This window comes from Panthera uncia, chromosome E1 (assembly GCF_023721935.1).
Source record: "Panthera uncia isolate 11264 chromosome E1, Puncia_PCG_1.0, whole genome shotgun sequence".
NCBI classification, from domain to species: domain Eukaryota; kingdom Metazoa; phylum Chordata; class Mammalia; order Carnivora; family Felidae; genus Panthera; species Panthera uncia.
In genome coordinates, this window is record NC_064814.1 from 56,585,688 (window position 1) to 56,599,535 (window position 13,848).

The window sequence follows — 13,848 nt, forward strand, 5'->3', positions numbered from 1 at the left end:
CCCCGTGTGGTCTCTCTCTCTCTCTCTCTCTGTCCCTCTCTCTCTCGATCTCTCAATGTCCGTATGGTGTCTTGCCTCCCCACCTCCAGCCCAAGCCTCTGTCTCTGTAGCAGGGTAGCTGGGCTCCCGTAAAACATGGTGGCTGGCTTCCAAGACTGAGAGCTGAAGCCTGGGCCCAGAACTGGCAGATTGTCCCTTCTAGCGCTTTCCATCGGCCACGGCAAGTCACCCAGTGAGCCCAGCTCCGCGGGGAGGGGAAGCAGACTGTAGCTCTGGAAGGGTATTGCGACTTGCGTGCCCATCAGAGAAGTTGATGGCCGCCATCTTTGAAGGTTGTCCCATGCAGCAAAGACACCATTCTGGCTGCCCGTGGAGAGTAGGAGGATTGGCTTTGGGGGAACAGGGGAAGTAGGAGAGAAGATTGGGTGTCACCAACTCAGGAATACAGCTAACCTAAGTTTCTGTGCCTGAGGTACCCCCCCCCCAAAAAAAAAATTCCAAGCCAAAATCAACCAACTAAAAACAGGATTCCATAACCCAAATCAGAAAAACCCAAGAAAAAAGTGGTAAGACAATATAAAACCTTCAGAAATAATCCAAGTATATGTCAGCTTTCGGTAAATTAAAACCCGATTTTCAAGATTAAAAAAAAGTTTTTTAATGTTTATTTTTGAGAGAGAGAGAGAGAGAGAGAGCATGAACAGGGGAGGGGCAGAGAGAGGGAGACACGGAATCCGAAGCAGGCTCCAGGCTCCGAGCTGTCAGCACAGAGCCCGCCGCGGGGCTCGAACTCACAAGCCGTGAGATCATGACCTCAGCAGAAGTCAGATGCGTAACTGACTGACCCACCCAGGCGCCCCTCAAGATTTTATTTTTAAGTAATCCCTACATCTAACGTGGCGCTCGGACTCACAACCCCGAGACGAAGAGTTGCACGCTCTACTGACTCAGCCAGCCAGGAGTCCCTAAAATGCTGATTTTGGAACAGGGAGAAAGAGAAGGATGCAGCGAATGTCTCTTGTGTCCCCTGTCCTATCTCGCCAGTGGGGGGGGGGGGTGTTGAACCCAGTTCCGTGGAGGTGGGTGGCCAGTGAGAATCCCCCCCATCCCCGGATGGGAGCTGGCCCACCTCGACAGGCAGTGGATAATCCACTTGGCAAAGTTCTTGCCCAAATCTTGGAACTGAAACCACCTCCTTGCCCAGACTGGGGCCTCCCAGCCCTGATTTCCAAGCCTGGGGGCATGGCCCGTGAGCCGACCGGGAAAGTTCGTGTAGGTGGTCACGAAGTAGGATGTGGGGAGCGAGGTGAGCACTGTTGTAGGAAACCGTCGCGTCCACAACGCATGTACCAATTCATTCCTTCATCCGCTCGTTTCTTCAGCAAATACTTGTTAAGCACCTGCTATGTGGCAGGTGCTGGGGCATCAGAACAAAGTGAAGCACAGTGTGTGTGTGGGGTGGGGGGGTGCGTGTGTCTGACTGAGGGATATGGTCAAAAAACCAAAGCAGCCACCACTGCCTTGGGGACCTGGCAGGAAGGCAGGAGGTTGGAATGTGTGGCTGTCCCGTGTGTCTGCAAGTTCCCGCCAGAAAACACAGGCCCCTGATACCTTTTCAGCACAAGGACTTAGCTGCATCAGAGAAACTCTGTCCTCGGCCAGCAGGCATTTGGTGAGGGTCACAAAATCAGGGACGAAAGCTGTTTTCTTTCTCAAGCTATGGTGAGCTCCGGTGACTTTTCCCCTCTTATTTTTTTTCTTTTAAGTTTATTTATTTACCTTGAGAGACAGAGAGAGAGGAATAAACCGGTGAGGGGCAGAGAGAAGGAGAGACAGAACCCCAAGCCGTTTCCCCGCCATCAGCACAGAGCCCGATGCGGGGCTCGAACGCACGAACTGTGAGATCATGACCTGAGCTGAGATCAAGACGCTTAACCGGCTGAGCCCCCGGGGAGCCCCTGACTTCTCCCCTCTTTTACGCTGGGCTGCTTCTCTCTGCCTGCCCAGGGAAGGTCCCTTCATCTTCCCGAGGCCCCATTCCCTCCCCTGGGAGGTGGGGGCCACAGAAGTGCCAGCCCTGGGGGGCCACCTTGGGACCCATTCAGCACAGGAGGGCGAAGCTGGTCCTGAGGGGCTTTATTCCCAGGAGAGTGAGGTGAGTCAGCCCAGAGCTGGGGGGCCTGGTGCTGAGCCCGCACGATGGGCAAGAACAGGGAACTGGCGCCTCTGATCCGGGCCCGGGCATATTTGGAGACACCAACAATTCTGGGAAATTCAGGGGCAGGGCGTGGAAGGGGGGAGGGGCAGAGGGGAAACAGTGAACTGAGCCCCAGCCCCCTCCTGGCCCACACCCCTCCCAAACGGTGCAGCGAGGCGCGAGGTGACTGGCGTGCGGGGGTGAGGGGGACAGGCCAGGAGACCCCTTTCTCTGGGAAGAATAGAGACAGTCGTGTCCCCCGCCCCCACGACACTTTGCCTGAGTTCCAACCCTGTTTCCACTTCTATTTACTGTCCAAAGTCCCAGGGACAGGAGAGGCCAGGTTAGAACCACTTGGACACTCAGACACACGGACTCGGGGCCCTCGCCTGGGCCAGCCCTCCTGGTACCACCTGGCCCACTTTTCTGGGGTCTAGCCCCTCCTCGCCCTGGGGCCGGGCTGCCCGAGGGACTCGGGCGTCAGCCCTCCATACCCCTGACAGGTAACCAAAGTCAGGAGCAGGTGGGACTGGGGATGTTTGGTATGGAGGAGACCCTAGCGCAGGGACCGTGGGGGCTGGTGGAAGAGGGGGGTTTGGTCCATGAAAGCAGGGAAGGAGGGTTCCTGGCCGGGTCCCGGCCCAAGCAGTGTCCTGAGAAGGGACGAGACCCAGCTGCATTTCAGCCCCAAACTCCCCTCCAACCTAAGACCGAACCCAGACGGTAGCCTCGATGTGCTCGGGTCCTCCACCCACCCCCCCCATCAGCCTCTGCCCGAATTCACATCTTAGCTCAAGCTTCAGCCCGAACACCCAGTCCTCAGAGGAGCCTCAACTGCTCAGGCTCCAGCCCTGCACCCAGCATGGCCAAGGACTTTCAAAACATCCAGCAGCTGGACTCCGAGGGAAACGACCACCAGCCGGGTGGAGGGGAGGGGCCAGGCCGTCACGGGCACAACCCCAGGAGAGAAGACCCTTTCCATTCAGGTGAGCACCCAGCTTCCCGGGCTTTGCTCCCTTTCCCCCAGCTGCCGATTTCTCTGTCTCCCCGAGGCCTCTGTCCCTTTCACAGTGGTGGGACTTTTTAAGTATCTTCTTTGATGTGTACTTACATTTTTTATTATTAAAAAAATTTTTAATATTTATTTATTTTTGAGAGAGAAAGAGACAGAGTACTAGTGGGGGAGGGGCAGAGAGAGAGGGAGACACATAATCCGAAGCAGGCTCCAGGCTCCGAGCTGTCAGCACCGAGCCCGACGCTGGGCTCGAACTCACAAACTGTGAGATTATGACCTGAGCCGAAGTCAGATGCTTAATTGACTGAGCCCCCAGGTGCCCCTGTAGTTACATTTTTAAGAATCTAGAATATTTTTACAATATCTGTTTTAATGCCCTTGTCTGCTAATTCTAATGTCTGCATCCATTCTGGATTTTTTTTTTAGGTTTATTTATTTACTTTGAGAGAGATAGAGAGACCACCTGAACGAGGGAGGGGCAGAGAGAGAGAGAGAGAGAGGGAGAGAGAGAATCCCAAGCAGGCTCCTAGCTGTCAGTGCAGAGCCCAATATGGGGCTTGAATCCATGAACCATGAGATCATGACCTGAACCAAAATCAAGAGTCACGTGTGAGTGACTGACTGAGCCACACAGGTGCCTCTGGCTTGGTGTTGATAGATTTATGAACCTCCTCAACATGAGTTGTGTTTTCCTGCCTCTTTGTATGTCTGGTAATCTTTGAGTGCAGGCTAGACATTGTGAACTTTACTGTGTTGTGTGCTGGATATAGTTATATTCCTCTGAATATTCTTGAGCTTTGTTCTGGGGTGCAGTTAAGCAACTTGGAGTCGATCTGATCCTTTTGGGTTTTGCTTTTATGAATTTTTGAAAAGAAAATTTGTTACCTTATTTTTTTAAGTTTATTTAATTTTTTTCTTTAGTAATCTCTACACCCAACTCAGGGCTTGAACTCATGACTCAGACCAAGAGTCACGTGCTCTTCCAGCTGAGACAGCCAGGCGTCCCCACTTTTATGATTTGTCAGGCGGGTATGGAGCCCTCCCAAGGTACCATTCCCAGTCCTGTATGAGTGCCACACAGGGTTCCTTTGCCCTTCCAGGTTGGTTTTATCTTGCCTGGCCTTGGGTAGTTTTCCTGACATGCACGTGTTGATCAGTGTGCAGCCCTCCGCAGACCAGAATTCTCTGGGCATCTCTCTCCTGTCTGAACTCTGCCCTTGTGGTCTCCCCAAACTCTCGCTTCTTCAGCTTGGAGAGTCCGCCGGGCCCTGCTGGGATTTCCCCTCCCTGCCCAAGGCCTGAAAACTGTCTCCTAGAAGCAGGCGGGTGACCACTGGGGCCCATATCATTTTTCCCGTCTCCCCGGACCCTTGCCCTTTGTTGCCTGAGGTTCAAGTGTCTTGAGAGAGGTGGCTGATTTATATCTTGGTTGTTTCTGGCGGGGTGGGTGAATATAGCCTCTGTTTTTCCACGTCTGGCAGACCCTTGCTTTTTTTTTTTTTTTTAATGTTTATTTATTTTTGAGAGAGAGAAACAGAGTGCAAGCAAGGGAGGGGCAGAGAGAGAGGGAGACGCATAATCCGAAGCAGGCTCCAGGCTCCGAGCCGTCAGCACAGATACAGACGCGGGGCTCGAACTCACGAACTGTGAGATCCCCACCCGAGCCGAAGTCGGATGCTTAACCGACTGAGCCACCCAGGCGCCCCTGGCAGACCTTCGCTTTTACCTTGAAACTTGCCTGGGCAGCACCTTTTATATTTGACCTCATTGTGTTCTCAGAACCATCCAGTCAGGTGGCTCGTCTTCTGACCTCCATGTTTCTTATGTGGTAAGAACCTTGAATCCGAGTCCTACCCTCTTAGCCAGCGGCTCGGGGCACGACAGCGTGCTGTTAGCTACGGGCACGGAGCTGTACGGCAGATGTCCGGATCTTACTCGTCTTGCATAAGCGCAACTTTGTACCCGTCGAACAGCGACTCCCCATTTCCTTGGACCCCGGCAACCGTCGTCTTAGACTTCTGTGAGTCTGGCGATTTGGGGTCCCTCACAGAAGCGGGCACGAGAACGTTGAGGCACCAAGACTTGTCCGTGTCGGCCGCGGGCGGTCTGATTTGAGCGGGGGTGTGGGGACGGGTTGCCGCCCTCGCCCAGGATTGGGGTCTATGGGTCCTAGGTCAGGCTGGGAAGCAGGACGGGGGCCTGAGCAGCGGACGGGGCTGAAGAGAGCGGCCGGACTCAGCCCCGGGAACCTACCTGGCTGGGGAAGACTGCGGGTCAGGGACAGCTTCTGGATGGAGAGACGCCCCGGGCATCAGGAGGGCGTGAGGGGGAGGGTGTCGGGCACAGGGGAGGCTGTGTTCGCAGTGGAGTGTGGAGACGTGGCCTCCCTGGCTCAGGATGGAGTCCCGAGTGGGAAGGGGAGGAGGTGACAGTCATTGGAGTCAGGATCTCAGGAGTTCTGGCTGGTCACTCACAGGGAGTGTCCACTTCGGGATGGTGGCAGGAGGGAGACTGGGGAGGAAGCCTCCGGGCCTCTGGCTGACCTTCCCCTCACCCCTCCAGGGTGCAGGGGTGTCAAGGGATCATGGCGATGGGGACAGAGGAAAGTGGGGTGTGAGGCAAAGAAGTGTTGTTGCAGGTGAAGGTGCCCGAGCGGGGCTTCGGCCTGGAGGACAGCGCTGTCCCAGGCCAGGGGACGCTGGGCGGGGCGAAGCCAGCTCAGTGCCTGTGAAGCTGGGGTGCGTTTGTGACAGAGTGTGCGAGAATGTGTGCTAATGAGAGTGTGTGCTCACCCTGGGCCTGCACGTCCCACTGCGGGCGCCCGGCCGCGCGATCGGGTCCCAAAGCGAGGGTGGCGGGGGCCAGACGGGATCGGGCTGCGCTGGGGGCAACAGCGAGTGGGCAGCAGTCAGGGTGCAACGAGTGCGAGGGTGAACTGAGAAACGTGTGTGCCCGTGTGTGGGGGTCCGAGTTTCTGTGAAGTGACTGAGGCTACGGGGGAGAGTTCACAGCGGAGGGAGGGACTGGGGGGGGGGTCGAGTGCAGCAGGACACGGACAAGGGGCTGGGAGGGCACGGTCTGCGGTGGAATGACCTGGACTGAGGGGGGGCGGGGGCCCTTCTTCGGGTGCGGGACGTGTCCGAGCGGCCCAGGCGCGCGTTGCAAGAACACGGAGCCGGGCCTCCGGGTCCCCGGGTCCGAGAGCGGGGCTTTGCCCACGGATGACGTGAACACCGCGCGCCCCGTGCACCTGCGGCGGCACGTGTGCACGTGGGGTGAGCGTGCGGATGCGTGTGTGCAGGGCCTGAGCCCTGGGGCCAAAGCCCAGTGACTCCCTCCCCGGCTACCCCCACCCACTCTCCTCCCGGCCACCGGGGCTCCGCTTCCCCGGCGCTCCCACCGTGCGCTAGGCCTCCTGCGCCCCAGGCCCTTCCCTCTGACGCCCCTTCTCCGCCAGGGCCCCCTCCTCGCCCGCCGTGGCTGCTGCAGCGTCTATGCTCCAGGCTCCGCCTCAGTCTGCTCATCCTGGGCCTCAACGTCCTGCTGCTGGTGGCCGTCTGCGTCATCGGGTCCCAGAGTGAGGGTCGCGGGGGCCGGGCGGGGCCGGGGCGGGGAGGGGCTGTCCTTCGGGACACAGCCCGCTCCACTTTGCCCTGTCCCTTCTGTCCCCCGCCCCCGACAAGGAGCCCAGCTTCAAGAGGAGCTGCGGATCCTGAAAGAGAACTTCAGCCACTTCTCCTCCGGCGTCTTCACGGAGATGGGCGCTCTCAGCTCGCATGGTGAGGGGGCGCCTCCCCGGGGGGAGCAGAAGGGGGGCGTGTTTGGGGTGCTGGGGGTAGGGGGCCCCCAGGCTTCCAGGGACGGGATCCCTGGGCGGAGGGGCCGGGAAGGATGATCAGGCAGGTGCAGAGGGTGGGGGTTAGTGCCGGGTGGAGGGAACAGAAGCTGCGAGGCCAGCGGGTGAGGAAGACCCTGCGAGGCGGGGGCTAAGTGGTGAGGGGTCATGCCGGCAGGCCCTGCTAATGAAGTGGGGGGTCTGTTTTGGGAACGTGGGGACCCTGCTTAGGCTTAGAAAGCCGCTGTGGGGACGGGGTGGAGGCGGGGAGGCCAGGGGCAGCGACGCAGGGTGGAGGCGGGACGGGGTGGGGGGGGGCTGAATGCTTGAGCCGTCCTCCTTTTCAGGGGGCAATGCCAGTGACCTGCTGACCTCTCTGGAGGCCAAGCTGGAGAAACAGCAGAAGGACCTGGAAGCAGGTCAGAGACCCTCCCCGGGGGGGGTGTGCGCGCGTGCGAGTGTGCGTCGCGTGGGTGCGCGCGCAGCGTGTGTGCGTGAGCGCGCGGAGTCCCGCGTGGGGTCCCGGGGGGTTGGCGCCGGCACTGCCCGCCACGCGATGCCCACCGTGCCCGTCGCCCGGTGCCCTAGATCACGCCACCCTGCTCCTTCATCTGAAGCACTTCCCCGTGGATCTGCGCATCCTGACGTGTCAGATGGCCTTCTTCCGGAGCAACGGTAGGGCCCGGGCACGGGGTCCCCCGTCCCGGGGCGCCTGTGCCCTCCTGCCGGGGCTCATCTCCCCGCGCCCCCGGCCCCTCAGGCACAGAATGCTGCCCGGTCAACTGGCTGGAGTTCGAGGGCAGCTGCTACTGGTTCTCGCGCTCCGGGGAGACCTGGCCGGAGGCCGAGAAGCACTGCCGGCTGGAGAACGCGCACCTGGTGGTCGTCAACTCCAGGGAGGAGCAGGTGAGCGCGGCCCAGGGTATGCCGGGGGGGGGGGGGCTGGGCAGGCTGCTTTAGTATCATTTTCTAACCAAAGGAAGCGTCCAGAAGCAGAGGTGTGGCCGAGCGCCGGGAAGTTCATGGCGAAGCGGCCACTGATTCTAAGAGGTGGGACGTTAGCGCCAGGAGCTCGGGCACAGGTGCTCCGACGGTGCAGTGTGGACGCCGGGGCCCTTCTTGCTGGCCTTGGGGTGGGGTCGGTCATGAGCTGAAAGGGACAGAGTGGGCAGGGTTCCTGGGTCCCTCCAAAGCGCTTCAGGTCTCCCCTGCCCACCGCTGCCACCAGCCACAGCCGCGAACACGTGTTTCCAGGGGAGGACCAAGCCATTAAAAGGGGGGGGGGGGGGCGGCGGCGATTTTCTGAAAAGGAGGATACGACTGGGATCAGTCATTGAGTCTTTGCTGCATGCGAGGAGTTTTCATGCGTTCACGTGTAATCCTCACGACCCTGTGGGGCGGGCGCTCGGACCCCCCTTTGAGGGAGGGAGAGATGAGGGGACTAAGAAAAAGGGGGGGTCAAGTGATTTGCCCGTAATGCAGGACAGAGCCAGAATTCAGATTCGCTCACCTCCTTAGCCAGTGTTTTCAACTCGACATATTGCCAGAATATATTTACTGAATATGTATATTGAATATATATTTATCAATATATTGATAATATATATAAATTTGATAATATAAATTATCATATATATTTTATGATTATTAATATATTAATATATTAATATAATGATAATATATAATAATATAATGATAATATATTAAATTTGATAATATAAATATATATCAAATATATATATTTATATATGTACATATATAAAGATATCAATATGCCAATATATCAAACATATAGACATTGATCAACATAGCAAATATATATATTTATATACGAACATATATAAAGATATCAATATGCCAATATATCAAACGTATAAACATTGATCAATATATCAAATATATATATTTATATATCAACATATATAAAGATATCAATATATCAAACATATCGACATTGATCAATATGTCAGCTATGTATGTTTATATATCAACATATATAAAGATATCAACATATTATATCAATATGCCAATGTATCAAATTTATATATATTAATATATCAAATTTATCAGTGTATATATGTATTTATACGGTAGAATAATTACAAACATATTTCGCTTTGCTGATCGGGTTGAAACTGCCCATGTGCAAGCACTTTTGACTTGAAAAAAAAAATGCCCGTTTCACGTGGGTCAACCTGAGATCTCTGTGCTCTGTGCTCTGACCCACAGTAAGTTCGTGATGGCCCCAGCTTTGCGGTGGCCCTGGCTGACTGCCCTTGTGACGGCGTGACTGTCAGGGTCTGCTTTCAGGCCTGGCATGTGGATAAAAGTAGATGGTCCTTCCTTTCTTCTTCCTTGCATTTGCTTCACCTGCCTCTGTCCATGCTTTTGGAGTCTCTGTTTTAAATTGGTGATTCTCAGCCTCGGATGTATAATGCCAGACTTTACACGGGAGGAGTTTAAAAAATAGTGACCTTGGTCTCACACCCCAAAATTCTGTTAAAATTTCCTTTAATGTTTATTTATTTTTTTGACGGAGAGAGAGTCAGAGTGTGAGCAGGGGAGGGTCAGAGAGAGAGGGAGACACAGAATCCGAAGCAGGCTCCAGGCTCTGAGCTGTCAGCACAGAGCCCGACGCGGGGCTCGAACTCACAGACTGTGAGATCATGACCTGAGCCGAAGTCAGATGCTTAACCGACTGAACCCCCCCGGTGCCCCTAGACTTGGCTTATTTTTAATTATACTAATGATGACTTCTAATTGCTAAATTGCATTTAAAATTATGTAAATGATGGGCTGAAATTTATTGGCTTAAAAAAATCAGCGAGTTCATATAACTTCCCATATGAAAGGTGAGGAAACCAGCCCACTTATTCTTATCTACGTGCCTTGTTTTTTTGTTTTTTGGGGTTTTTTGGGGGTTCGTTTTTAAGTAGCTCCATGTCCAGTGTGGGGCTCAAACTCATGACCCTGAGATCAAGAATTCAATGCTCTACTGGCTGAGCCAGCCAGGCGCCCCTGCCTCATTCTTTTTTTTTTTTTTTTCTTTTTAATTGAGATATCATTGACATGTAACATTGTGTAAGTTTGAAGCCTACAGTGTGTGGGCTTGATACATTTACACATTGCAATATGATTGCTCCTTGCTAACACCTTTAGCGTGTCACAAAATCATTTCTTTTTTGTGTTGACGGCAATTAAGATCTAGTCTCTTAGCAACTTTGAAGTTGCTAATGCCTCCTGCTTCTAGTTTCCCCGAGATTCTGGAAGTGTTTTGCCCCGAGTGGTTGGAGTCCTTGCTGTCTTGAATCTCACCAGCCTCATCCAGGCATATCTCGTTGTTGATTCTTCTCCTTGGGAGTTTTGCTCTGAGGTCGGGAGCGTCCTCTTAATTCGTCAAGTTGGATTTTCTAACTTTTTAAATATGTTTAAATACATGAACATTACATTTTTTTTTTCCTTGCATGGGCTCTTTCTTTTTCCGGAACGGGTCATGCAAATATACCTCTGTGATGTGCTGTCCCCAGCCACCACCTTGTGCCCTTTGCTTCTGGTTTTTCTCTCTTTCCCTCTGCCTTGCGGTCCTGTCCTCAAGCCTATAGTTTATACTCGATGCCTGGCTTTCTGCGGGGCTCCTGGGCTTTCTTGCAGAGCTCAAATCTTCCTCTTGGGTTTCTTCCCTTCACGTAGCGTCGTATTATTTTTCTTCTTGGATATTTTCTCTGGTATTTTACATCATTCATCTCTTCTTTGCTTTTAAAAAGTTTTTGAAAAATGTTTATTTTTGAGAGAGACAGAGACAGAGCGCGAGCAGGGGAGGAGCAGGGAGAGAGGGAGACACAGAATCCGAAGCAGGCTCCAGGCTCCGAGCTGTCAGCACAGAGCCTGACAAGGGGCTCGAACCCACAGACTGTGCGATCATGACCTGAGCCGAAGTTGGATACTTAGCCAACTGAGCCACCTGGGTTCCCCTGAAACTGAGATCCTGAATGGGTGTTGGGGTCCATGGGGGCAGCAGGGGCAGGGGCCAGAATCAGAATTCCCAGAGTCAGAGCTCACGGGTAGGAGACAAGGAAAGGGCTCGAGTCGGGGTAGCAACTGTGAGCTGGGAATGAAATGGGCGTCAGGTCAGGGGGCGGAGGTCCCACCCCCCCACCCCCCCCACCTCCCCACCTCCCCACCCCTGGGCACTGGACTTCCTGAGCTCTGCAGCTACCTCAAGTTCATTAACCTTGTTTATGTGAAGTGTGAATCACCAGGACGCCCAATTTAGAGACTTTGTAAGGATCAGATAAGAGAATCTTCGTAAAGCACTTAGCACGACGTTTAGCCCAGCCAACGTCCACCAAATAATAACTCCAGTTACAGAAGGAAAGACAGGAATAGTTGTGCTGGGAGCTGGTGCTTCAGATCGAGCTGGAGGAGACTCAAGGAGTCACAGCTATGCCTGAATGGAGGTCCCAGGGACTAGAACCTTCCTCCCCGCTTGTGAGACGCAAGCCCGCTGCCCCAATCTAAGCGGCGACGCGGAGACTCCGAGCGCAGTGAAGCGAGTCTGTAATCAACGTTCTTACAAGAGCGGGCGTCTGACGGACAGGCGCACTCCGAGTGGTTACAGCAGACGATTTATCTCCTAGCTGAAGTCCCTCCCCTGCTTCCTCATTGGCTGCGTGCTACAGAGGGTACAGCCTTACGCCGAAGTGGTCCGGGCCCGCCCACGGGAGGCAAAACTAGTCTGATTAGAACAAGCGGACGTTCCCTGGGGCGACGCAGAGACGTCGGTTCGGTGGTGGCGCGTGCTCATTGCAAAGCCTTTGAAAAAGAATCCCGCCAAACGGAGGCTGGCGGGAGGGTGGGAGAACTAGGATAGGAAGTGAGGTGTCTAAGGGTTTGGGAGTGGGGAGGTCCGTGCAGATTTCCAATAGGCTGGAAACTCCTGTTAACCAGATAGCCCAGCTTTTAGTTGCTACTTCTGGAAATGAATCATCTCCCTTACTTGTCACACCACCTGTTTTCCAGAAGTTCATTTCACAGCACATAAACCCCTTTGATGCCTGGATAGGTCTCACGGACAGCGATGGCTCGTGGAAGTGGGTGGATGGCACAGACTATAATCATGGCTACAAGTAAGTGGCTCCCCCCTCGTCCTCCTTCGTTTGGCCTGGGGCCAGCCACTCCCACCCTTCCCTCGGGGACCAAAGTCCCCAGGCCTCCCCCTCCCAGGTTCCCAACCTCCAAGGCTGCAGCGTGCGCTCCCTGGCCCCCTCCTCTCCTCGGGATGTGCTTTTCCTGAGCTGGGGGCTGGGGGGGGGGTGAGGGCTGCAGGGGTAGGTAGGGGTCAAAGCCTGAGCTCTAGCCTGCCTTCCTAGGAACTGGGCCGCCACTCAGCCAGACGACTGGCAGGGCCACGAGGTGGGAGGAGGCGAAGACTGCGCGGAAGTCCGCTCCAATGGCCGCTGGAATGACAATTTCTGCCAGCAGGTGCAGCGCTGGGTGTGCGAGATGAGGCAGAACATCACGGGTTAGAAGCCCCGCCCCCTGCCCCGCCCCCCAGCTCACCGGAGGATTTTGAAGAAAGGAAAAATAGAGGCCTGGGGAGGGGCGGAGCGGGTGGGGAGGGGCATCACCGCCCTGGAGATGCTGAGGTCCCGCCTCCTTCAGCAAGTCACCGTCACGATTATGATTCTCAGGCCGCTCAATAGGGGAAGAAGAAATGACTTGAAACTGTGTGGACTGGTCGTTGGGAGCTGGGAGAGGTGGGGAGCAAAGAAGGGGTGGGGGGTCCGGAAGAGACAGGTTCAGTCCGAGCCAGCTGCTCCTGGGGACCCCATCCCAAGGGACATGGGTCAGGGAGGGGAGGGGGGCTTGGAGCAGAGCCGCTCAGCGGGACGCAGCCCCTGGAAACAGCGCCCTCCACCCCCCAAATCCTTTGCAGTAGGGGGGGGTCTCCTGCAGAAGAGGTTTTGGGGAACAACAGCCCCCCCCCCCACACTGCCAGCCCGGGAGCTGTGGCCCAGCTGCCTGGGGGCCCGTGGAAAATACTCTCTAAGGGGAGGCAGGTCGGGAAGCCTCTGTGCCCTGTGTCCACTGTGACCGCTCCTCTCTGGACCGTAACAGATCTAGACATTTCCCCAGCGCAGGGTGTCACTGGCCGCTTCCACGGTGCCTGAACTTCACCCTTCCAAGATCATCCTGAAGGCGATATTAAGAGGGCCTTTAAACAATTGGCTGTTTTATTTTTACTAAAATAATATATGGTCTTAGTAAAAAGTGTTTCTCTCTCTCTCTGCCTCTCTCTCACACACACACACACACACACACACACACGGGGAGGCCCCTCACTCCCCCGCCTTCTCCCAGAGTTAACCATCGTGCCCAGAGGATTAGTCAGAGCTCTCCAAAGAACCAGTCGGATGTGGACGTATGTGTGTGTATCACTTATTAAAGAGATTTGTTATAAGGATTTGGCTCGTGCGATTATGGAGGTTGACGAGTCTCGGGTCCTGCGGGTGTGCAGGCGAGCCGGACCCCCCGGAGAGCCAGTGGTGACAATTCCAGTGTGAATCCACAGCCCGGGCACCCAGGACAGCCCATGGTGGGGTTCCAGGTTAAGGCGGCGAGCTCACGACCCGGGAAGAGTGGATGTTCCCTTCCCGTGCCAGCTGATGTTGCAGGGAGAAGGGGGTCAGGCAGGGAGAAGGTTCTCTTCCTCCGGGGAGGGCCCACTGTTTATTCTAGCCGGGGGCTTAGCCCGACCTGCTCTACCAATTCCAGTGTTCACCCTATCCCCGAGCACAGACA

At 55.1% G+C, this 13,848-nt stretch overlaps 1 protein-coding gene across 2 annotated transcripts; it reads left to right on the top strand.

The window, feature by feature from the left end:
* Positions 1–2,411: 2,411 nt before the first annotated feature.
* On the top strand, positions 2,412–13,145 carry ASGR2 (asialoglycoprotein receptor 2). 2 transcript variants are annotated; one of them, XM_049637119.1, is made up of 8 exons: positions 2,412–3,183; positions 6,670–6,789; positions 6,896–6,991; positions 7,395–7,466; positions 7,636–7,722; positions 7,808–7,953; positions 12,110–12,173; positions 12,417–13,145. In XM_049637119.1, the coding sequence occupies exons 1-8, from the start codon at positions 3,060–3,062 to the stop codon at positions 12,551–12,553; spliced, it is 846 nt and encodes a 281-aa protein (XP_049493076.1). In that variant the 5' UTR covers positions 2,412–3,059; the 3' UTR covers positions 12,554–13,145. The 2 variants fall into 2 exon arrangements, with proteins under 2 accessions (XP_049493076.1, XP_049493075.1); XM_049637118.1 differs by having other exon boundaries at positions 2,534–3,183; positions 12,067–12,173.
* Positions 13,146–13,848: the final 703 nt, after the last annotated feature.